Source organism: Micromys minutus (genome assembly GCF_963924665.1).
Source record: "Micromys minutus genome assembly, chromosome: 24".
NCBI classification, from domain to species: domain Eukaryota; kingdom Metazoa; phylum Chordata; class Mammalia; order Rodentia; family Muridae; genus Micromys; species Micromys minutus.
This window is the reverse complement of record NC_137959.1, coordinates 32,977,713-33,004,148: the sequence shown is the minus strand read 5'-3', so window position 1 is coordinate 33,004,148 and position 26,436 is coordinate 32,977,713. Positions and strand designations below refer to the sequence as shown.

Below are 26,436 nucleotides of genomic sequence, written 5' to 3'. Positions count from 1 at the left end.
AGCCTTTGCTTTGCCTCCTGTGACGGCTGTTCTTGGTTGTCAACTTGACATCTGGAATTAACCGAAACCCAAATGGCCAAGCATACCTGTGAAGGAATTGTTTTTTGTTTTTTTAATTAAATCAGTTAAAGTGGGAAGATCCATCTTTAATCCAGGTCTTTTGAGGTGAGAAAATCCACTTTTAATCTGGGCCACACTTTCTGCAAGACAGGTTTTATAAAGGCCATGAAAAAAAGAAAGCTTGCTCTCTTATTACCTGCTTGCACTTGCTCTGGCTAGCAAGTCCATTCCTTCACTAACATTAAAACCTATGATAAATTCTTCTGATATTGAACACCAGCGGAGACATCCAGCCCCGTGGGCTGAACAGCTATTGGATTCTGGCACCTTTCATTGGTAGACAGCCATTGTTGAACGAGTGGAACCACAGCCTGTAAGCCATGCTAATAAATCCCCTTTCTACATATATCAAGAAAGGCTCATTCTATAAGCTCTCTACCTTGAAAGAACCTTGACTAATCCACCTTCTCATTCTTGGAGGTTCTTATGGCCTGAGACAAATAGGGCACTCATCAAAGCACTTCCTGTGGACTCATGGTTATCTGTGTGCCTGTCCATCTTCTCCACTAGACTTGGAAGTCCTCAAGGGACTGAGGACATGTGCTTTCGTCACGGAAGTTTCCTATTCACCAAACCTCCTACAAGTATCAGACGGCACCATGGGTATCATTTACTCCATTTTGCAGATAAGAAAGTTGAGGTTCAAGAAGGTTAAGATATTCAATTGACAGTGTCCAGCCAGAGAGCAACAGGATAGTTCACAGCCCAGATCTGGGACTAGCAACCACCTAAAACGACCACATCCTCATTCCCGGACGCTGTGAGTTAGGTAGAAAGCAGATCTTTGCAAATGTGATTGAGGATTTTGAGGTGAGCTGAGAGGCTGGCAGTTACTGAAGACTTACTGAAGAAGCCAGGACAGAAGTGATAGCCAAGGGGCTGCAAGCCAAGAAACACAGATTGTCTTAAGTCTAAAACAGGGAAAAACAAAAAAACAAAAAAACAGGCAGATTTTCCTTAGACCTTTCAGGAAGAAGCACAGCCAGCCCTGCCAACCCTGAACTTAGATACTATCTTCAGAACAGGAAGCTAACCTCCACCAGGAAGGTTGGGCTGCAGAGCCCACGGGGACCAGTCACAGCATCCCCAGGAACTGCCTTAGAACTGCCTCCATGCTTCTGTGGCCTATACATTCCAGGACTAAGGCGGTACCTGACACAGGCACAGAGCAGTCCACGGATGTTTGCCAAGTGAACTACAGGAGAAGAAGGTGGGGAGATTTTGCTCTAAAACATCTTCTACCTGCCCCACCTGCATTTCTGACTGAGACAGAGGAGCATCCTGGAAGCAGTTGGGGTGACAGACATTTCCTTGTTTTTGAGTTGGGTGTATGGTCTAGTTATTAGCTGAAGGTTATTCAGTGCAGATCCGCACACTTCTTAAGGCCGGACAAAATGGACTTCCCACCTTACAGCTGTGACTTAAGAGTTAGGAGCTGGAGGCAGCAAAGAGGAGGAACGGCTTTAACAGCAACAATTTAGGATCATCTTTTGGATGTCCTACAGCCCTACATTAAGCACTACAAAAGACCCAGCCGAAATTCTAAACGGTACTAGAAAGAGGATCAGCCATCACACTTTCCAGTCTAATTACTGTATGCAATTATGTACTGGCAAGCGGAGCAACTACCATGAGGAGACACACTGAGGCTTCGCAGTACTCCCTTTCCTGTGAAACCACCACAACCCACCCTGTAGTTCTTTCAAGAACAAGTACTACCAAGGCAGAACGGATAGTTAACACCCAGTTGAAAACAGCCACTGAGAACTACATCCCCAAATCACATCTGAGGTCCATATCAATTTTCAGTTGACCATGAAGGTACTATAATTCTGGGTAGACTTAAGCAGAGAGCAGCCACTGCCCCTCTGGTAAGGCTGGCAATTTAAAAGGTATTATCAGCTTGCCCAGTATGGTAGCCACAGCTCCCAGTAGTCATGAATTGCTCTAGAATGTAGATAAATCACACACACTAAGGGTCTATCAAGACCACCAGAAACTCAATCTATCTGTGACCCGAGACGGGGTTTTATTGTTTTTCAGATTATCAATTTAAAGTGTTTTGTTTTTCAGCCTCAAGGGTATTAGTTTGATGGATGAGGCAGGAAGATTATTAAATCTCCAGTACCTTCCAAAGATGTAAATTAAGCCACCTCACCTCCTCAGACACCTTCCCGATACAAGCTGGGATTTATTATTAACCTGTCACTTCTGCATGCTCATCAAAGCAATCGGGACAATGATTAACTACTCCTGCAGACTTAGGGCTACTTGTCATTCCACTGCTTTGTGGACAGGACACTACAGTCTCCTGGGTGTTTCTGCAGAAGAGCAGCGAGCAAGGCCTTTAGAAGACAGGGGTTTCTATGGTGCACATCTGTAACTATACTTGGTGGTGCGTCTGTCATCTACATTGCTCTGTACGTTGTCAGTGAAAGTGTGCTGTGTTTTGTGTCCCCCTTTCCTGCCCATGTCACTTTGGCTGCCTCTGCTTGTTTGGATTCTGCCCCCGACCCCAAAGCACTGTGAAGAGGTATGACATTTAATGAGCCGCAAACATCAAAACCCTCTTCCCGAGTCTGTTACAATTCAGTGTAAGCCAAACAGACAGCATTTATTAGATCCCACCTGTCTGGCAAGCAGGAAATTTGAGAATGTTTGTCCATTTCTTCATACCATTCAAGAGATGTTCAATGAAAACACATATGTATCTCTTCTCTCCTTTTTGTATTTGAATATTTTTACATATACCCTACCTTAAGCTTTATGTGCCTGTGTTGAGATGGATCCTGGGAAAACAATGCACAGGGAAGATTTGTTTTGTTGACACAGGGTTTAGTCCACAGCTTCGTTGCCCCACTCTTGGGCAGATTGCCATAGCAACAAGAGTGGGGCAGACAGGAAGCATAGTGAAACAGTAAAGGGTTAGAGACAAGAAACCCCCGAGGGCACAACACCACAGACCAACTTTCTTCAGCTAAGCCTCACCTCCTAAAGCCTCTAGAACTTTCCAAAACAGTGCCATAAGCTGAGAACCAAGAGTTTAGCACAGGAGTCTTGGAGAGAGCATTTTATATTCAAACCATAACAACCCCAAATATATCAGAATGTGTCTCTAAAAACCAAAAAAAAAAAAAAAACCAACCCTTTAAACACATGTTCAAATACCACTCATAATCTAAAACTTTTAAATATATACAATATATATTTAAATAATGCATTTAATATCTAAATATTAAATATCAAATACTTAACATCATTTGGTACTTAATATGTCACATATAATAAAATTTAATTTAATGTTAACATTTAATGTTTGAATAAAAATATATTTCATTATATATTATGAGTTATAATATATTATCACACACACACACACACACACACACACACACACACACACATCACATTACCTTGGACTGAATGAAGGACATTAAGTCCACAGAGGTATTTACTTATGTGGTTGTTACACTTTTCTCTCCCATCACCAAAATGTTTTTTAACAGTTGATTTTTATTCAGAATACTTTCTGTTCAAACCTGCCATAGGTTTTTGTTGAATTTTTATCAGTGCTGTTTTCAAATGCTCAGTAGTGTGACCACATAATGCATGATCCTGACACAGACAGTCTTGAGGGGGGGTGCTAATCACACCCCAGCTGACCAGCAGCAAAGACATTAAGGGAGGGTCTGTTCCAGTCTCTGAATTCACTAAAAAAAAACCACTGGAAACAATAGCATTCCACCATTACAAATAAAAAAAAATCAAACAAATTATAAGCTAACAACTTTTTTTGGAATAAAGACCAACTCACCTTAATCTGAGGAGAGACAGGGACAGGGAGGGATGGAGCTCAGGCCAGTCAGTCCTTAGGGACATTGATGGCTGGTGAGGAGGAGTCACCTATAATCATTAACAAACTGGTAGAGGCTAAGCATGCATTTACAGAGTTCATGCCATCCTCAGGCCTCACTCTCAAACAACATGGCTGGAGTCCTGGAAACACGTGGGAAGGAGAGGCTTGTCTGCTACAGGAAGGGCAGGGACCCCACCCTCCTCATCTCCGTATTTAAAAATGTCCCAGAGGAGCAGAAGTAAAAGGCACCTTTAGGACGGTGCAGAACACACACTGTGCTGGGAAGAAAAGTTAAACCCTTCCACCCCTCAAGAAGAGGCAGGCAGCTCTGCGTTGGTACTGGAGCACTAATATGATAATAGCTTTGAGCTCCAAAGATAGTCCTCCTTCTCCTCCTTCTCTTTCTCCTCCTCCTTCTCTTCCTCCTCCTCCACCACCACCACCACCACATAAGGTGTCAGAGCACTGTTGGAGAGGGACCCGGAAGAAGCAAAGAACACAGCCAGTTCCCTCCCAAACTTGCCTTTTTGATCACAGTGTATTCATAACAGCAATAAAAACCCTAAGACATACATAACACCATGGTCCTCTGCACCAGCTCCTGCCTCCAGGTTCCTGCCCCACTTGAGTTCCTGTTCTGACTTCCTCCAAATGTGAGTCAAACAAATCCTTTCCTTCCCAACCTGCTTTTTGTGTTTTATGTTGCAGCGATCAAAACCCTAAGACGACATAGGACACCAATTTGAAAACATCAGACAGAAAGCTGTAAACAAAGAAAGTGTCGAAGCCGCCTAGGGAATAAGGAGGCGGTGCTGGATATCCGATGGGTGTTTTGTTAAGATGAAAACTGTATTTTAAAAATAAATCAAGTGAAGGTCTGTACATTTTCACACTAATATAAAACATTAGATTCTATTTTATCTTTCATGAGCTAACAGGCAAACTTTTGTTGTAAAAGCTGGAGTAGTCAAAATAGCTGATGTCTTAGCATGTACTCATGGTGGGGACATTTTTACTTAAAATGTCCTTGATGAAGTTTTTAAAATTATGAAGTCCTCACTATACCCCCCCAACCCCACTTTTATTAAGTCTTGACTCTAGATGGTGCGTGTGTTCGCAGGTATGTATGTGCACACAGAAACACACACACACACACACACACACACACACACACACACACCTTGAATATTCCTGAGTACCCGGTCTAGACACAAATCCTAAGTTTACAGCAAGCCCTTTATTAACTGACCATCTCCCCAGGTTGTTCATTTTCAGACAGATTTGAGTGCTTGGCAGACATTTTCTCAAAAATGGATAAAGTAAGCTGTCATTCCAAAGAAAGTATGGGCATTTGTTGCCATGGTAACAATCTGAGGATTCAGGTAAAAATGAGAATTTTAGAAAACTAATGTTCACTATCCTCAAGCACTGCTCAGATTTTTCTGATGAGAGCAGTAGTGATTGTTTAAAAATGGAGATTTTGACTGTGAAATTAAATATGTCAACATTTGCAATCTCTGCACCATCCAGTAAACCAGTATTTTCAAAAAGACAAATTCAGTGTTTAAAAATAAAATCACATCCAAAGTGTGAGACAGACAAATGGATTTCAGAGTAGCAGAATGAAAATCATCCCCTAACCATCCCAAATTCCTTTCAACACATACTTAAGATGCTGCAATCTGACAAGTTTTGATGTACCAAAGACTATCCGTGCTGGCCTTAAGAAGTTATTAGAATTACACTTGGTCTCCTAGCCTGGTCTGCTGGGACAAGCCTGTACTCCCAGCTACTCAGAGGCTGAGGCAAGAAGATCAAAAGTTCAAGGAAACCTTAGGCAATATAGGGAGACCCCGTCTTTAATTAAAAAAAAAAAAGCCAATGACACGGGACTGGAGATAGGTCAGTGATAGAGTGCTTACAAAGCAGGTACAAGGTCCTGGGTTCCATCCTCAGCAAACAACAAAAGATACTCCTCCCTTTTGACTATATATAGGATAGTCTTAATTTTATGTGTACGGATGTTTTGCCTGTGTGGATCTATAGACACCATATGCACGCCTGGTACCCATATGTCAGAAGAGGGTGTCAGATCTCCTACAACTGCAGTTACAGATGGCTATGTGAATGCTGAGAGTTGAACCTAAGTCCTCTGCACTCTTAACCACTGGGTATCTCTCCGTGCTCCATGAGGGAGTTTTTAATACATATGTATTCATGCTGGGGGTGGGAGGGCTGTGAGAAGGGCCTACCTTTGGGTGTCATCCTTAGGAACACCAAGACAGGGTCTTCCATTAACCTTGTTCTTCCCAATTAGACTGGACTGGCTAGCAGGCACCAGGGATCTTCCTGTCTCCTAATCCCCAGTGCTGGAATTATAAGTATTCCAGGACAGGAATCTGAAGTGAGCTCTGAAGATCAAATTAAAGCGATGCAGAGCCAGCCCCCAAGCTCCAAGGACAGTTTTCATAAGTATTTTAGCCCCCCACCAAAAGTACTGCAACAAAAGCGGTGTGGTATCAGATAAAGTCTGTCTCCTATCACAATGGAAAGAATTTGCAAAGTTAATAGTACCATCTTTGTATTTTATTTTGAAAGTGGAGAAGCCCTTCGTTTACAGTCCCAAACCAACACTGGACCATTTGGACATCAACAACGTATAGGGGCTGGTGAGAAGCTACTCTTGCAGAGGACCTGGGTTCAGTTCCGAGAACCCCACACAGAAGCTAACAACCATCCCTAACTCCTGTTCCAGGAAATTTGGTACCTCCCTCTCACCTCTGTGGGCATCGGGCATGCACATGGTACACATATATGCATACAGGTAAACACTCACACACATAGAATAAAACCAAATAAATCCTTTAAAAGGAGTAGTGAACTGATTTAAAATGACCACTTAAGCATCAAGAGTAATACTTGTAATTGACTAAAATGTAACCAATATATGCTTGTCCAAAAGTCCCTAGATAACTTAAAAAAAAAAACACAACCATGATGGCAATCAACTATTTGCCTGAAATTTCAGAAAATGTAAGCCATAAACTAAAAATATTGCTGTAATATTGAGTATTAAATAACATTAAGTATCCACTAACAATGTTGTACTTCCATAAGTGAATAGTGTATTATACTGCATTTGTCTTTTAGTAGTCTCTAAGAAAAGACAATGATCAAGCCCTCAAGAAAATCAGAGACATCGTGGGTATACAGCCTATGATTGTACAATCTGTAAGTGAACAACAGTGGGTAGACTTCAACATTTGCAGCTGAGGACAATGAAACGTTTACAATGTTCACCTTTATGCACAGCTTGCTGACTTTCTAATACAGAACACCTGCATCCTTATGCCTGTGGCCACACCTGTAAATCATGGTGGTGTAACTTTCACTTTCTGTATCGGTTCAGAATAATTATTAAGGAGGTTTAACAACAAGAGGATGAGAAGCACACTGGAGGTTCAAAATGGAAATTCATTTCACATTTTATTATTTGGATCACATCTTAAAACAAGATTGTTAATACATAACCCGAGTTATCTATACAGCGTATCAGGGCTCTCTCAAAAATTAAATCATGTTTACTATCCCAGTAGAAATTTCTTTTCAGTTTGGTATGACGACGGAACAGTTTGTTTGCTTTATTAAGACGGTGTCTCTCTCTGAAGCTGAGGCTGTTCTCACATCTGTGGTACTCCTTCAGCCTCACCATCCCCCATGCTTGGATTCAGGCATACACCACACTTTAAATCTCAATCTGAAATTTTTAATAATTATTATCTACAGTTGGGACCAGCTGAAATAGGCAAGGTAAGTCTATTATCAAATAATTGAGTTTTAAGTTAACTATATAGGAAAACATTAATGCGGATTCCTTCAAACCACAGTGCGCATACAGACTGGTGCTTATGAAGGGCAGACAGCTTCAAGTGTCATTTCTCAAAAGCTATCCATCCCATTCTTTCTGAAATAAGGTTTCTCACTCACTGGCTTGGGAGCTCACCCCACAGGTTATACTGACTGGCAAGCCCCAGCAATCTATCAATCTACCTCCCCAATGCAAGGATTAAACACACATGCCACCTATCCGATTCTGAGAACTAAGCCAGGTCATGTTGGCAAAGCTAGAACTTTACCAAGAGAGCCATCTTTCTCTCCCACCCAACCACCATTGGGCATGCTTGTTTGGGCTTACAATTCCAGAGGGGTAAGGGTTCATCACCATCAGAGCATGAAAGCAGAGCAGTAAGCAGCTGGGTTGGAGCCTAACACTCAACACTCATGTTGTGGCAAGAAGCAGAGAGCAAATTGGGAATGGTGCATTTTTTTTGGAACCTGAAAGTCCACCCCCCAGTGAGGACCTTTCTCCAGTAAGGCCAAATCTTCTAGACCTCCCCAAACTGCACCACTACCTGGGAATCAAGTGCTCAATATCAGAGCCTAAAGAAGACACTCTCCTTCAACACCCCCATATCATGCTAAAAATGGTAAGACTATTTAAACATGTTCAAATGATCGAATTAGTATTTTGAAAAATACAACCTTTGATGGTCTTAGAAAGTAGGTTTTAGGGACTCAGAAGTTAAGAGCATTTGCTGTTCTTGCAGGACTGGGATTTAGTTTCCAGAACCCACATCAAGTGGCTCACAACCTCCTATAACTCCAGCTCCAGAGGGTCCACACTCTTCTGGCCTCCAGGACCTCAAGGTACATGGACATAATAACACATGTACACACACACACACACACACACACACACACACACACACAGCAAGTTTGCTTAGTCATAAATTCAAATTTCCAACTACATATCCCAATTAAATGGTTTAAGTAAGTAAAAAAATAAACCCCATTATTACTAACAAGCAGAACAGTTCCCAAAAGTAGTTTCTCTCCTGGTAACCAATTTGCTATTAAACTGCAACTAACCAGAGCCACCCACATCAAATCACTAGTAGGAAATAAAGTTCCTTCAGAGAGACTCCACCTCAGACTCTCACTGCCAGGCCATGCTCCCCTAACCCTAGCCCCTGAAGTGTATAAATTCACTCCTGAAGACTTCCCATAAACATAACATTGAAGGAATACATTTTCATGACTGCAAAGAAAAGGAAATGAAACAGTAACTCCCAGTCACCCTTCCTTTGGAAGTTTCCAACTTATATTTTTCAACTTTCATTATGACTATTTTTTTAATGGAACAAACACAACACATACCTGCTGAAGACTTTATTTGTGAATTGTAATGGAACTCAAAAATAACAGAGCATGAAAATTTTATTTATTAACCGGATACATGACAGAATACATCTAATTTTTTTAAAGTATTAGAAAATACCTAAGAATTTGCATGACATTTAATTATGTGCCTTATAAAACTTCAAAGTAATGAAGAATTAACACATTGCTAGAAAAGTTCATTAATTTATTAAATATATATTACTTAACAAAATCAAATAAAATTGATTAAATATCTATCTCATGGATAATCTTGGTAAAGTGCTATTTTCATACTAAAAAAAAAAAAACACCCAATAAAGATTAAAAATTTGATTAGCCATCATTGTGGAAGCATTATTCTTTCCCTCGAGTGTTCTCCATGACCAACACACTCCCAGGGAACCCATGGGAGACTATACACCAAGCCTGAAGACCATCTTTCCAGGACATTAAAATGCCGATATTGCTGAAGGAAGCTTTTCAATTTCTCAATGTACAAAAATGACCTTTGGTTTTCACTTAAAGCTATTTTTCTTATTAGTTGGATATTTATAGCTAGAAAAAGAGACATACAAAAAAATTCATAGTTCACTTCAATTCAAAGAAAACCAAACCACTGATCCAAAGGCAATGAATGGCACATATCAAGACATCTGGTATAAAGATCCCTGAAATCCTTAGGCATGTTAAGTGCTTCCAGGTACACAGTGATGCCATAGAGCGACTCGCCTCCCGTCATGACCACTAACAGCATCAGCCAGAGAGAGGAATCAGTTGGGGGAGAAAGTCTGAACTAAGGCACGAGGTGCAAATCTGCAGCAGATAAGACCAACTCAACTGTATATGCAAGTGTGTAGTCACCCCCGGCACATACAGATATCACATGATTAGAGGCTGAATACCATCGGGGCATGGTTTCTACCACAAACTGTACCTATGAGTCACATATCCTTCAGATCACAGCAAGCTATGACTTCCCATAATTAATGTCCTTTAATATACAAACTGGTATTTCTCCCAAATAAAAATTACTAAATAAATAGGGCAGGTAAAATGAAATCAGAAACTGTAAGTCACAAAACGACACATCAATGCCATGTTCACTTTTATAGCTCAAGGCTGCTGATGACTTTGTCTCTCTCACCTTGAATAATCAAATGCAGATGCCTTTTAGCAATGGCTGCATTCAAATCCCACAAAAAGTCAAGTAGCGTCCCCTGAAGGAGCACCTCCATTGGCATAAACTGTAAAACCTGCTGGGGAGCACTGGGGTGGAGCACGGTGCCCAAGAGTTCATTAACATCCTGCAGAAACTGAAAAACTGGATCTGGAAGGTTCTGATAACCAATGCACAGCAGGACAGCACAGGTCCTGAGGGGCTCCGAGGATGTGGGACAAGAGAACGTGATAAATCTAAAACAGCTGTGGAGGACAAAGGTCAAGCTGGCCATAAATCTTGTGAAGCAGGAAAGGATGGGCAAAATCATCACATCTCCTGTGTGAAGCTGCCTCAGTGAGTGTAGCAGGCAACCCAGAAACAAATGTTGATATGTTGGGTCACCGTCATGAAGTAACGAACAGCTGAAGGCTGTGAGTTCAATGGATTCCAGAAGCCGGACTTCCAGTGATGTGTGCATTTGGAGGTCACAGCCTGTCGGTGAGCCCACAAGCAGGCACCTGATTGGGTTGCTAGGTTCTACACCCTGCTCCTCCTGAAGGCACTTGGTAAGGCTCAACAACTCAGATAATACTGATTCTTCTGAAAAGACTTGACAACATCTGTACTGCCGCTCGGGACCGACCTTGGGATCCACACTCAAAGCTTCTCCTAAGGACTTTTCGATGGCTTCATTAAGAGTCTTCAAAATTTCACCATCACAGAAAGGAGAACACTTGACCTTCGGCAGTTTCTTTCCTTCTAAAATGTACCATGAGTGGCACTCGAGACTGGAAGCAGTCCCTTCTAGGAGTGAATTCTGCCCGGGGCGGTGGACAGCATGTTCCTCCGCCCAACTATTGAAGTACCCTTTGGCTACTTTATCTTTCCATGAAAGGGTTTCCAGCATTTTCCGCTCATTATAGGTTTTAAAATACTTGTTTCTCTGTCCAAACCATTTTGTGTTCGTACTACAGCCAATATTGGATTTTTTAACGAGCCACTGATTTCTAGAAAGAGGTCTCAGTTGAAATTTTTGCATAAAACACTGTACAGCGCAATCCCTTAAATTATTCAGTTTCTCTTGTTCTCCCGTCCCCATACACTCAAAAAGACGAATGTTCTCAGAAATAGTCTCTAATTGGTATCTATGAAAGAAAGCACAACACTCTTCGTGTCGCTCAAGAAAGGATTTTGGGATCACATGATGGGGAAAGAGTGCCTTCCTGGTCATCTCGGTGCCAAAATTCAACACCATCCTGGAGAGCAAAGGACGGACAGCCTCCCTTCCCTTATAGCACAGGCAGACCACGTAGACTTCTGAGTTCCCCGCCTTGCTAGTAGCAGGTTTGAAAACATGAACTTGGTCAAAGGAACAATTTAGCAGATACATGAGGTTCACAGAACAATGTTCAAACAAGGTAAACATCTTGAGAACAAAAGAGCCACCATTTCCAAGAGTTGTCAGAGCAGTGACAGCTTCACAATAATGCAAAGAAGAGACTAAAGCTTCCTGTTCCCCCGGGTTTCCCTGGCAATCAAAACTCCCATCAGCAGTGACCAGGTGAATGGGAGACATGCCGCTGAGAAAATCCTGAAGCCCCTTCAGATACTTCAGGGTCATGATGTCACCAGTATTATCTGGGCCGAAGTACCAGCAATGCAAGGTGTTTGCAATCAGCCTGTCGTCCATAATCATCCTAAGATTGTCGTTTGCCTCGTGGTACGGATTCAGGCTATTAGCTACCCAACTCCACTCACAGGGGAACCGGTGAGATTTTAAGTAATGGTTGAGGCTAGCTATGAAAGCGCCCGGAGCTTCACACAGGTGCAGAGAATTCAGTCTTCCGCTCTGAAAAGCTTCCTGCGGAATAAGTGGGAAACTGCACAAGATCTCCTGGAATTTGCACCAGGCCTGAGTGCAGAGTTCCGCGTTCACGGCCTTTTTCACGTGAGAGATGATTTTTCCTGCCTTGTTGGTGAAGGACGTGTGCCTGTGCCACTCGTCCAGCTTCTTATCACTCAGGAGGTTTTTGACGTCGTTTAGGGAGTTCTTCAAGTCAAGAAAAGCACTGAATTCTGCGTGCTCACAGGCGAAGCTCTCCACGGGAGCCGGTAACTGCCACTCATTATCAAGTGGCTTACGGTAGGAAAAGCTCTTGGCAAAGAGCTCAGACACGGCATCCAGAACGTCTGGGCTGAAGGTCTCAGTTGTTGCTGGCTGCTGAGCTGGAAGCTTTCTGCGCTTGCTCATTTTCAAACCAAGCTAAAATCTGGGAAGACAAAAACGGAAGGTCACACGAGTCACCTTTAGAGAGAGACGGCATTGGCGCAAATCTGATCAGTACAATGTGAAGGCTGGTGTCAATTCACTGTCATAAAGCAAAGTGACACGGAATAAAGGGGGAAGCCTAGATAGTGATGAGGCCTAGGCTCAAACTCCAGCTCTGCTCCTTACAGTTTAACCAGTGGCCTGGAAAATAAGACTTTTTATTCTGGAGTTCAATTCTTTTGTCTTATTTTAAAATATGGTCTTTCAAATTATTTTTTAGGAGGTGCCACATAACAGAATATTTAGCAGCATCAAGCAGCAGCGTTTGCCATAGCAACTCACCTGGCTCCTCCCCAAAGCTCTCCGTCCTCAGATTAGACACAGCACACGTACTGTAAGCCCATGTATATGCTTCAACTTCATCCTCAAGCGTGACACCAATCAAACTCCTTTAGGCACTTGTAATTCTCCTCATAACCCACGTTCCCGGCATGGCCTGGTCGAGCCTCTCTGTCGTCAGCAACCTGCCCACTTATAAGGTTGCTTTACACGCTTTTGATGGCATTTCACTGAGACCGGTACCTTGGTGACATCAGACACCAATGTAAGCCATCACCTACTGTTCATAGCTACAGTGTGGATCGGAAACGCAGCCCAGAAACCCTTGACTGAAAAGTTTGGTTCCCAGTTCGTACTGCTACTTGGGAACCTTTAAGAGGCGGAACCTAATGGAAGGAAGTTAGGTTACTGAGTAGCTATTAGGACCCCTGTCCTTTCTGTCCTTTCCTGGCTGCCACAAGGTGAACAGCCCTTTTCCTGCAGGCACTCTCCACTGTGTCCTGCCTCACCACTGACCAGTAACAGACCGAAAGCCAGGATAAACCTTTCTCCCAATCGGGGATAAACCTGCATTGCTTACTGTAGGTGTTTAATCACAGCAGTGTAATGCTAACCAATGCATATCTTACACCATTTGTAAACTAAATCGTACTTAAATCACTGGGCCTCCTGGTGATGCTAAAACTGTCCAATGTTTCCCCTGGTAATCTGCTTTCTATCTGCTTTGTTAGACAGCCCAAACCTATCCTGTAGAATCTAATTATTTCTTCTATCACTAAAACGTAACAGATGTCAGAAACAAAATTTAAAACTGAAAGTCTATAATGAGCAGAACTGTAGTCACTCTGCATTCTAGACGGCAGTGCTGGCTGGAGGGCTGACAAGATGGCTCAGCAGGTACAGAGGATTGCTGCCAAGCCTTTAAGGATCTGAGTTCAATCCTGCAAACCGATGTGGTGCAAGAACAAGAATGGACTCCTGCAAGCACGCCCACACATGTACACTCACATAATAAATAAATGTAAAATCAAAAACAAAACCCTAATAAAAGCATCATCAACAACAGAACCCCTACTGCCTAGGAAACCAGAAACATATATCTTGGGGAGACAGAGGCTAAATTCCAGCAAGTGGAACTCTTGAGTGTCATGTGCCACCCGATGGTTATCTGAGGAGTGCTGAAGTTTTCAGTTTATGCTCAGCACTGATGTCATAATTCATTCAGTAAATGGCTAGACATAAAATTTGTTAGATATAAAAAACTGACAACTAAATCACCATTCCACAAAGAGCAGACATTCGAGGTGAAAATCATGAGTCCGGCGCAGTTTCTTTGTATGCTGAGCAAGATGAACTCAAAGGAAATCTAAACTGAGAAATAAATGTTAGCTATGACCACACCTGTGACTTCAAGATATTGGTTGCTTCCTTAGTCCTGACCTCTTAGCAAACCTTTCCACCCCCTTCATCCTGTATTTTATCTGATCCACAAGTCTGTAAGCTCCTTAAAGCAGTGGGTTCCTTTTTTTAATTATCTTGTTTGCCACAACTACTTACAAGTCCCATGGGAATAGAGATTAATTGTCACAAACAGCAACATCATTTAACAGTTAGAAACTGTATTTAGAAACTCTTCTAATGGAAGACAAAAACAGATTATTTCTGCATGCACAAAAATCCTACGTAAGAACAAACAGAATATTTACTACAATAAGCTCAACTGTCTTGATTCACGCTGTGCTTACTGGGAACTGCAGCCACATTTAGATCTCAAATACATTCTATTTTGGAAAAAGTCTACTTTTAGCCATTAACTTCACATACTAATTAATGGCTGTGGTTAAGCTGTGAAATCTTACTGAAATTAAGTAGATAATTGCCTTCACTCTAGAACAACTAAAGTGATTCAAACACTCCAATGTTCCTGACTATATATTACCACCCCCTTACTCATTCCATTTCAGTCACACAGTCTGCTGTTCACTGAAGACCAAGGCACCTTCCTTTGGTCTTGAAACACTGCTCAATACTAAGAGGCAGCCTCTACCTGGGTTTTACTTCCCCAAGTATCTGTATAGTTAATTCCCTTGGCTCCTCCTAGTATTTGATCGAAGGCAATTTACTCTATGAAGCCTATTCTAACATTCTTATTTTAAAAATTGTGTCTCAGGCTCCTAATGTCCCTTTCCTCTTTCATAAATAACATTCACATCTATAAATTATTTTTTCTGTGTTCTGTTTGTGACTTGTCTTCCCCAAAAGAATGTAAGCTCAGCACTTTTGGAGGACAGGATTTTTTACTTTGCTTACATGCCACACCCCTAAAAGGTTCCAACTATGGCTAGTGGGCAGTGATGCACACTAGCATTAACTGGATAAATTGTTAGCCCAAAAAACAAAGCTATACAAACAGAGTAATGTATTTCAATATTACACCAGCACTTCAATGCACGACTTTAAAACAAAAAAAAAAGTTTTTTTAAATTTTTTAAATTAAATGCATGTCGTTTCCAAAGTCTATGTGTAGACTTCCCAGTATGTGAACCTCTGTGCCTTTCATTAAGCACTCCATGGAGTGGCATTTGTGAGACTGATCAGTATCACCTGTATTATTTTGCAGGCTCCAGAAGGAAGGCAGGAAGCTTCCTGTCCAAAGCCACAGGGAAATGATTATAAAATTTCTAAGTCCAACACCAAAGGAGGAAGGCAAGACGCTTCCTGTCTAAATCCACAAAGAAACTATTGTAAAACTTGTAAGTCCAACATCAAAGGCACTCAGTTCTCAACAGCAGTCAGGTCTAAATGAATATCAGGGAGTGTTATCAATGTTCCCGCCAACTTTTCCTACGAAAGTAAAAACACTGGGGCACGTGCAGTGCTCACTCGGGACCCGGGACAGCCACGTCTCAGACGCGCATTTGAGCAGCCCCGCCCCTGGCCCGAAGCGAACCGTCCCAGGACTGTCACTCACCGAGAAGCCCAGTTCGCATTCCTCCAGCCCACGCCCACCAGAGCCGCTCGGGTTAGCACGGAACACGCGGTCTTCGCTCGAGAGGGTAACCCGCCACTTCCGCTCCCGGGAACAGCTTCCGGGGGTGGAGTTTCCTTTATGTACCCCGCCACCCAGATCGCTGAGGAGGAGGAGGAAGAGCCCGGACTGCTGCCCGGACCTGCGCACGCGCAACTGCAGCCAGGGCCTCCTTCAGGCCACGCCCCCACCGGCGGCCAGACGCTGACAGCCACACTGCGCAGGCGTTTACAGGAGGACTTGGCGTCAGGCGCGTCAGTGTCGCTCAGTACAGCAATTCTAGGCGCTGAGCTCTGGGGCTGAGAAACGCTTCCTTCTCTGCGGGTCGCCATGGCAACGGAACTGGGCTTTGGAACCCGAAAGTTTACCCTTGGTAGATAGATGCTAGTTCCTAGGAGAGACTGCATTAAAATTGGAGCTCAGCGGATAGCTTGAGTTCAAAACCAAAGAAACGAAACGACAAGTTAGTATCATCACTTAAATAACGTGTTTACATATTAATAAGCCAAGAAAAAAGAAAAGAAAACCACCTGGTGTAGTGCCACAAGCCTTTGATCCCAGCTCTCATGAACCAGAGGGAAGCAGATCTCTGTGAGTTCGAGGTTACCCTGGTCAACGTAGAGAGAGTTCCAGGTCAGCCAGGGTTACCATAGGAGTGTCTCTCAGGCCTGGGACTCCCTTGTATGGCTGGCTAGACTGGCCATCTAGTCACAAGTATCCGCCTGTCTTTACCTCCCCAGCTGTGGGTAGCCACGGCTGCTGTGAGTTCATAAGTGTAACAGCCATGTCATGTTTAGAGGACAGTACTTCACACACCCTGCAGCTCTTATGCTTTTTTCACGCCCTCTCCTGCAAAGTTCCCCGGAGCCTTGGGGAGCAGGTGTTATTTAGATGGCCTGTCTATGGCTGAGTTCTCACTAGCTTCTCAGAACTTTGAACAGAGGTGAGTCTGCATTAACCACCATCCACTACAATAAGAAGCTTTTCTGAAGACTGGGAACAGCACAGATTTTCAAGTATAACCATAAATATTCAGAAGGCAGTTTGGCAACTAGGGGGGAAAAATTAGTGGATTCTCCCTTAGAGCCCACAATTTTGTTAGTTTTGACCCTGTTTACAATATGAAGCACAAATTCCCTCTTGTGGGGCAGGCAAATATTTACTGAGTATTTTAGAAGTGTTCCCTAAAGCTCCTTTCTAGTCTTCCACCCCCGAGAAGCAGTTATCAATGTATTTCCCATCACCCTAGTTTAGATGGTCACATAATCCAGTCATTACCTTTTGACCCTTTGTTCCCAGCCTCTTTCTGTTCAATTTATTATTTAAAATGTATTTATCTATATTGTCTTATGTCTCTAAAATTTATATTGCAGGGGGTTTGTCATTCTGTGGGTTGACTTTAATCAATTCTCCTACTGAAGGGTGCCTATTTAGTTTCTAGACTGGTGATTAAAGGAATGAACCTGTTTGTGAACTTTTTAATATTTTGTTGTAAGCGTATGTTTTCATTATTCTTGTGTAAATGATTTAGGTGTGGAGGAACTAGGTCTTCCAGTAGGTCAGCTTCTCAACAGCACCACGACCAAGAGGAGAGAGTCATTGTAGCTGTTGTATGTGTAGCTTAAGACTCCCCCAGATTTCTGAAGTGTTCCACCGTTTTGTGTTTCTACACCTAATGCAACTTTTCAGTATTTCCATTTTCGCCTGTTGCCTTTTAAATGGGGTTCTTTTTAAATTTAATTTATTTTTTGAGACTTTTATACATATGTACAATATATTTTGATCACCCTCATCCTCTTCCAACTGTCCCCTCTCAATTTCATACAGTCTTCTTTATTTTCTTTTTTTATAACTCACTGATTCCAATTCGAGCTGATAGTCTATGCATAGGACCATCCACTAGACCATGGGTGACCTACAAGATGCCACATTCCTGACAATAAATATTAGTTTAAAATGTCAATATATGAGTATTGTTCGTTTATGGAACCAAGTAGCATATGAGGGATTTGTAATCTGTTCAATAAAATTACTATGTTCATAAATACTGTCAAGAATATTCCAAACAGCAAAGGATGTAGGGAAGTCTTCCCTGTGTAAAACAGTCACTACACTAACAGTGACCATAAAACCCGTGCGGCTTTAAAAATGTTAGTTCTCTCAATCACATGGCGTGAATACACTTACGGTTCCTGTTTTGGGAACAGAATGCAGGCTGAAAACAGTCTGGCAATTCGCCGAAGGTTACGTAGTCACTAGGCAGCAGAGTCAGGGTGTGAACTTGAGTCTGACTGAATCCAGTTTGCTGCCAGCTGCGGCAAGCCGTCAGTATCATTCCCGTTCAGACTCAGGTGCATTGGAGGCAATATTTTTTAAAAGACGAATGGCATCCATGTTGTTAGAAAATCAAGACAGTGGGCTGTTGGAAAGGTTTTAAGAAAGATGAAGAAATCCAGATGTATGAAGCAGACATGAGACCTGCCTCTGACTGCACAGTCTTCCTCTGGAGCCCTGGCCCCTAACTGGACTGCCTTGTCCTCAGTAGAAGAGGATATGCCTAGTCTTGCCGCAGTTTGATATTCCAAGGCTGACTGGTACCCATGGGAGGCCTCTCCTTTCCTGAGGAGAGAGTGAGAAGGGGGATGGGGAGGGGAGAGGGAGGAACCTAGGAGGAGAGAAGGGAGGGGAAGCTTCAATCAGGAGGTAAAGTAAATAACAATTAATTTTTTAAAAAGTAACACACAAAAGAAAATTAGAGTAAAAATAATAACCAACTTGGCTCCTGTAACGTTGGGCAGAATATCTGCATTGTAATATTTAGTGCAGTGCGTGTGCACATAGGATGGCGAAGCTTTTTGCATACTGTTTAGAAATAAATATTACAAAAAGTTAATTTTTAAGCATGAGTGTAAAAATTCTACACATCAGTCATAAAAGCAATTTTTGTCTGCTTTACTACCATACATGTAGTTAAACTTCATTCTACATTTTAACATATGTTTAGGACTAAAACTCTGTATAAAGTGTCTTCCTAAAAAAGTATTTACAGCAATCCATTCTTGTCCTGACTAAATGGTGTGTAATTACTTACCAAGTAAGGAAAACTGTGACATATTTTGTAGATTGTAAATACCATTAAAATAATTTAAAATTAGCCATAAAACAAGAGTTTAATATTGCCATTAATAATGTGCTAACTGAAAATACGTTTTTTAATTAAGATAACTTTGTGGCTCACTCTCCAGCATAGCAAAGAGATAAAAATAAAAGAATGAAAAAAAAAACACAATTACATTGTTAAAGACTGAATTGTGTTTCCCCAAAATAAATTTGTATATTGAAGGCTTAACTCTTAATGTGACTTCTTTTGGAGACAGGGATTATGGTTGAATATGGCCATAAGTGAGTGATAACAATCTAATAGAACTGGTGTTATTTTTGAGTGTGAGTGTGTGTGTGTGTGTGTGTGTAAGCCAGATCACCTAGACCACGCAGAATGGGTGGGAGGAATATTTAGCCCTCTAGTGCAGTGATTACCAACCTTCCTAATGCTGTAACCCTTTAAACCCTCATGTTGTGATGACCCCAACCATAAAATGATTTCAATGTTACTTCACTACTGTAACTTTGTTACTGTTATGAACTGTAATATTAATGTCTGATATGTGTGGTATCTGAGGAAGAGTTGGGACCCACAGGTTGAGAAACAGTGCTCTAGTGAGACAGTGTGATTTTCCTCCCTCGAAGTCTCGCCCTCTGTACAGTTGTTCCCTGAGTTGTACCCCCATAACTTCATTAAGTCTTCCTGCTTTTCTGAATCACTTTTTGAATCACTCAAAAGTTGTGGACAGTTAGCAAGGTCAAAGGTTATACTACAGGTAATGTCTTGGGATTCTATGACAAAACGGTCATGAAGCTCCTTAAAGTACAGAAACCAAGGGACTAGGGGTTCCAGTTCTTGGCTCTCTTTCTGGCTCTTAAGGTGCTTGTCTTCTTGATCTGTCTCTGTGAGACACAGAAGAAATAGCTCTCTAGTCTCTCTAAGGAACCAGTCTTCTTGTGAGGGTGCCTTTAGTCTGACCACACCAAGGTAGACTTACCTTCTGTGATATAAGTCTTGACTCAACTTGATATGGTTTAGAAGGACCGAGAAGTAAACCTCTTGGTGTCTCTGTGATGGATTGTCTCCACTAGGTTAGTGACTTGCTGTGGAAAAACTTACCCTAAATGTGTGGGGCACCCTTCCAAGGCCTGGGATTACAGACCAAATAAAAAGCATCAGGTAAGCTGAGCACCAGCATTAATAACTATATACTTTCTGAGTGTGGCTGCAGGGTGTCCACGCATGAGATGTGATGGTTATTCTTGGTTGCACACACTTTTGACGAGCCCACAACAAGAGGAGCTGTCTCCATCATTTGCTTAAATGACTGTCTGTTGGACAATTTCTCCATTACTAATAAGCCCCCAGAGGAGGGTGAGAGTGGCCACCCCCTGGGAAGATGTTCCTGAGTGGAATAAACCAGGAATCATGCCAGGAACAGTGTTCTGCTGTGGTCTCTGCTTCGGTTCCTGTCTCCATGTTTCTACCTTGAGCTTCTGCCTTGGCTTCCCTCCATGATGGACCAACTATTCTGTGTGATGGACTATACCCTGTAACCTAAATAAATCCTTTCCTCCCAATATTGCTGTTGGTCATAGTGTTTAGCCCAATTCCACAAACCAAACTAGAAACAGCTTCCTCACAATCCTGCCGTCCCTGGTTCCCAACCATGGTGTAATGTATACCTGAAAACTGTGAGTCAAAATGAACACTTTCTGCCTTAAGTTGTGCCTTTTGGGTGTTTTGTTATAGTAACAAGACAAGGAACCAACACCCAACACACCTTCCAAAATCTGCAACCTCAAATCACATCACATGGGAGATCAGGTCTTTGCATATGGATTTGGCAGTAGGATAAATTCAATCCAGAGAAATAATGAGGAGCCAGGGTACAGAGGACCATGGAAATTAGATTTCCACAATCACTCTGCCTCAATAGGAAATCCTCACGAGAGAAAGGAGGAACCATTTTTGTCCTTAAATATTTAGGGCCAATAGTGAGAGTCGAACAAATTTCCCAAGGGAAGCTGTAAATTAAAGGGTGGTTTTATATCATGTCAGGAAACTGAACTAATCTTCACCCTGTGAATTTGTAAGCAAGGGCTTCGTTCTTACTTATTATTGGGAATCATCACAGTGCTTTATTTTTAACTGCAATCAATACCCCACTTGTTACAGCACGAGCCTTGGGGACTTGTAGTGTTAAGAGCTCACTTAACACTGGGGCCCATTGGGATCAATATAACTCCTCTTGGTGACTGGTAAAGCACACCAGCTCTTGCAGCTGGTGCCTGAGCTGAACTCTCCACAGCCCAGCTTTGTAACCTTGGGCAAGGAAAGCCCCTCACGGTGGTGTTAGGATTACCAGACAAACACCAAGTGCTTACTTGATAGTTGCTAGCTATGCCTAGAGAATGAGGAGGAGGACTTGGAAGCTAGACTGCTAAATACAGACCACCTTTGCAGAGTTTTCTCTCTGCTACTTTTCCTTAATATATTCCAGATCACCAGTAGAGCCGGGAGGGGAAGAAAGGTAGGGGAAGAAAGAAGGGGAAGCAGAAGAGCTGGAGGAGAGGAGAGAGAAGACAATTGAGACTAAATGATTTCGTACCTGCCACTGAGACTCTGTCTGCTCTATCTGCATGCTGCCTTCAACCATTTAGACTGGTTTCAAGGGAAGCTGGACAGGCTGTAAGCTGCAGAACAAGTCTCTTATCACCTTGGAGATGTCCACAAACTGAGTGACAAGGAAGAAGGGCCACAGAGCAGTTTTTCTTTGTGTTATCATTAATGTGATTTTAAAAACACAGGAAGTAATTCTGTTCAGTGTGTTTTGGGCACAAATAGAAAAAGACTGCTATCCAGACGAGAGTGGGGAAGATATCTACCAAGCTTGAGAGTGGTGTGTCTTTGGGGAAAGTTCAGGGACATAGGAAAGGGGCACAAAAGATACTATTTGGATCTGTAATGTTTTATTCTTTTTATTAAGTAATGAAGCAATAGTAAATGTTATCACATTAAAATTTTGGGATAGTGGATACAGCAGTGTTATATTTTTCTCTTTACTATGTATATAAATATATATATTATATACATATAATATATATATATAATACTTCCTAAAGCTTTGAAACATGAACAGCAAGAGTATCTCCTCCAATCCTAAATTCATCTGAACTTTAATACATTGTAGAAATGTCTTCTTTGTTCAGCCAACTCCCCTCCCACACACACACACACACACACACACACACACACACACAAAATTTTCAGGAATGTTCATCCATCTCATATCCAATTTAAAAGGAGATTTTATGACTTTTGACGTGGACTATATGCTTGTGAATGTTCACCAAAACACACTTTAGATTCTGAACCATTTGTATTGAGCTGGGTTCGCATTTCATGTCCTTAACGAGCAACACTAATACCACATTACATCTGGGAAAGGTGTTTTGCGGTTAGCACACTGCTGGTGTATATGCTGACAGTAGGCAATGTTTCAACTCAGAGGCCAAGTACAGCTGATAGTGGCTGCCTAGGGAAATTTGGGGCAAAGACTGTGAAGTCTAATGTGGACATGCCAAACAGCAGAGATTGGCTAGGGAGCAGTGTCAAGGGCAGGGTAGTGGAGTTAGATGTCCTGCATAGTTCCAAAAGATTTTTGATTCTCTTTCTACCACTCTGATCCCTTTCTGTCTCCCTCTACCTATGCCATCTATCCTGTGTTTTCTAAGACTTTATTCTTACAGTGAGTTCATGTGCTGAGGAGAGGTCCCCACCCTCACCCGGTCAGATGGGACTCCTCTTTATCCCTACAGTGGGCCCATGGCATTTGTCTCTAAGTATCCCAATGCTTTGTTTCCCATCTATTAGGCTGCAGTTAGACCATGGGTTTTGAAAGGACATGGTAGATATTGATCTAAGCACTCCTGGCTTGTGGCCCATTGTAAGCAATCGATAAATGTTTGTTAAATGAGGAAATGATTTAATGAATGGTGTCCTTGTTTGGCAGACAAGGAAACAAGCCTAGAAGTTGAGACTTTCCTCAAGGTTACCTTTCCTTCAGAACTGGGATCGGCAGATACTTGCCTGACCTCAGCATTTCAGCCAGCTTTACCCCATTCTTTACTTGTTTGCAGCAAAACTTCTTGGAAATGCTCTATGCTGTTCCATTTCCTTTTTAACTATTTCTCTGAAAGCTCCCCCAATCAGCTATATGACTCTACTGTTTACTGTCACCGTGACGTCTGCACATCTAAGTGGATGAGCCTTGGGACTCAACTTCCTTTGATCCTTCCATTGTATCTGTTACAGTTGGTTTCTTGCTTGTCATCGATAATAATACTTTACTTGGAGTCCCAAACACTAGCACTAACTCCTTACTGACTCTTCTTCCTCAGTCCTCTCCCCTCCCTCTATGCAGCCTGGACTAACCTAAAACTTGCTAGGTAGCCCAGGCTTATTTCAGCTCTTGGCCTTCCTGCTTCAGCCTCCTGAGTGTTGGGAGTATAGACATATACCATATGCTTGGCTCTGGTTTCTTAGTATAGAGTGAAGCTGTGCACATTCCACGACCCTTGTCTTAGGGATTCTACTGCTGTGATAAAACAATCTGACCACAACTTGCAGAGAAAAGAGTTTATTTCAACATAACACAACCCATCACTGAGAGAAGCCAGGGCAGGAACTCAAATAGGGCAAGAAGCCAGAGGCAGAAGCCAAGGCAGAGACCATGGACTACTGTTGCTTATTGGCTTGCTCAGCCTGCTTTCTTAGAGAACCACCAGCAGCACCAGCACAGGAATAGCACTATCCACAGTGAGCTTGGTTGTCTCTCCCACACAAATCAGGAATCAAGAAAATGCACTACAGGCCAATGTGGTGGGGAAATTTTCTCAGTTAAGGTCTCCTCTTTTGTAATGACTGTAGCTTGTGTCAGGTTAACATAAAACTAGCCAGCACAGCCCTCTTCTCTGTGTCTGCCCTGAGAGACCCCATCCATTTGCAAGCCTTAAAATTCCACTTACGCATCAATGACCTCAAAGTGTGTCTTTAACTTAGATCTGTCTTTTAAACTCTAGTCTTGCAGTATACAACTTCCTATTCAGTTTCTTCACTAAGATGTTTTCATGATCTGTTTGCGTTGCTATAAAAGAACAGCTGTGACTGGGCAATTATAGTCTAAGAACGTGGTAATGGTACCACCTTGGCTTTTGGTGAGGGTCTCATAACTGCCTCAACTTGTGGTGGAAAAGAGAAGAGGGCATGTAGTTAAAACATAAAAAATAAATTTTCTTTATTACAACCCTGAAGTTATTAATACAAGCCCACAAGAATGAGAAATCATTTGCATAAGAAAAGTGTGGATCCATTCAAGACCCATGTTCCACTGGGTATGTGGTAGTTTGAATGAGTTGTCCCTCATATTCTCCTGCATTTGAATACTTGGTCCACAGTTGGTGATGGTGTTTGGGGGGGCTTAGGATGGGTGGCCTTGCTGGAGAAAGCGCATCACTGGGGGTGGGCTCTGAGGCTTCAAAGCCTCCTGCCATCCCCAGTTCATTCTTTCTGCTTTCTGTTTGTAGTTCAAGATGAGATCGCTCAGCTTCTGCTATAATGCTGTAACTGCTCAGCATTTAGAGTAGGCCTATAGGCATATACCCACCATTTCTGGCATCAATTCAATGTAAGATGCCAGGGAAGTAGCTGCTATGATTTAAATATGATTCGTTACTGCCTAAACTTATGTTAAGCCCTATTAGTCCCTCCATAGGAATTGAGGAATGGGGCCCTTAATTAGTTACTTATTCTTTGGCTGTGATAAAAACATCAGGACCAAGACAGCTTATAGAAGGGAGAGTTTATTTTAGGCTTATACTTAGAGATGGACAAGTGCCCAACACCATAATATCAGGGAATCATGATGGCAAGCATGGGCAGAAAGCAGGAACATTACAGGTTTGCGGCCCATGTGGGCCACGTAGAGATTTGAATACCAACCTGAGCATCATAGTAAGATCCTATCTGAAAAATTTAAAGGCCAGGAGTGTGTCTCTATTGTACAGCACTTGCAATACCCTGTTTCTTTCCAAACATATGCACGCACACACACACACACACACACACAGAGAGAGAGAGAGAGAGAGAGAGAGAGAGAGAGAGAGAGAGAAGAAGGAGGAGGAGGAGGAGGAGGAGGAGGAGGAGGAGGAGGAGGAGGAGTGAGAAAGAGGGAGGAGGGAGGGGAGAGGGAGAAATGGATCTAAATGTACATATCTCTTTCACTTACGACTCCTATGTATCAAATACTAGAGATTGGAATGAGACAGCAGCTCTCTCTCCCAGTTTGGCATACTTTACTGTCATTATACATACTAATGTATTTGGAACATTTTTTTTTTTACTATGGTCGTCCCACTAATGCCCTTTCTTAATCATGATTTTTAAGATTTTTATTTTTCTTCCAACAAACTCCTAGATGCTAAGTCTGCAAACGCTTTGAAATGTTGGTTTGCTCAGTGCATTCATGTCTTCACCCGCTGAAACATACAGAGCCCCGTGAATATGGACAACAAATACCTCAGTAAAAATTTAGAAACGAGAGTAACACGGCATTAGTCCTCTCCTCGACCTTTCTTTTCGCCTTTGGCTCATGCAATCCATCACTGAAGTTTTCTGCTTTTGCTTCGTTGTGTTTTCGCTGTGTCTCACTGACCTCATGGTCTTAGTAATTCCCTCTAAAGCTTGAAGCCTTGGCAGCAAAGTCTTCCGAGACTCCTTGGGTTCCTCCTCCTCCTCTCCCATCTCTTTCCGGTCTGCTCTGCTCGGGTGTTTAGTCTCCTCTTCCACGTGGTCTTCCTGTGGCTTGAGCACCATGTCATTCCGTTCATCTGTCTTGTGTTTCATCCCAACAGCTCCACTCAGTTCCTTTTACTCTGTCAAAGGAAAAACAGTACATTCATATCCTCACTTTCCAGCCTTTGGCTAAGACCTTTATTCCTTTCTGGTGAGTATTTTCATGCCCAGAGATTACTTTATATCTGCCTCTTATAGCCCAGGGGCAGAACCTTAGGAAGAGCTCAGCAAACACACTGAAACTTTGGCATAATTTACCCTCCTCTAAGATGTTAGTAATGTCTACTTTGAGATATCCCTTGTCCTAACGTCAACTTGGACAAACTTATTTGTCACGAGACAAGGGAGTCTCAATTGAGGGATTGTCCAGTGAGTCTGTGAGCACGTCTGTGAAGGACTGTCTTGGTTGTTAATAGATGCAGGAGAGCCTGGTCCACTGTGGGAGGTTCTAATCCCTAGGCATGTTATAGTTACAACATTAGTCCTG

The 26,436-nt window shown here is 42.4% G+C and overlaps 1 protein-coding gene across 1 annotated transcript; it reads right to left on the bottom strand.

The window, feature by feature from the left end:
• Positions 1–9,271: 9,271 nt before the first annotated feature.
• On the bottom strand, positions 9,272–16,029 carry CMTR2 (cap methyltransferase 2). Its single transcript, XM_080936661.1, has 2 exons — positions 15,935–16,029; positions 9,272–12,625 (listed from the first exon to the last, which is right to left on the bottom strand). Exon 2 carries the CDS (start codon positions 12,604–12,606, stop codon positions 10,303–10,305), a length of 2,304 nt encoding a protein of 767 aa, XP_080792787.1. The 5' UTR covers positions 12,607–12,625; positions 15,935–16,029; the 3' UTR covers positions 9,272–10,302.
• Positions 16,030–26,436: the final 10,407 nt, after the last annotated feature.

Excerpts from the sequence above, each read along its gene's own strand:
- CMTR2 (XM_080936661.1), bottom strand. The coding sequence starts at position 12,606 with ATGAGCAAGCGCAGAAAGCTTCCAGCTCAGCAGCCAGCAACAACTGAG.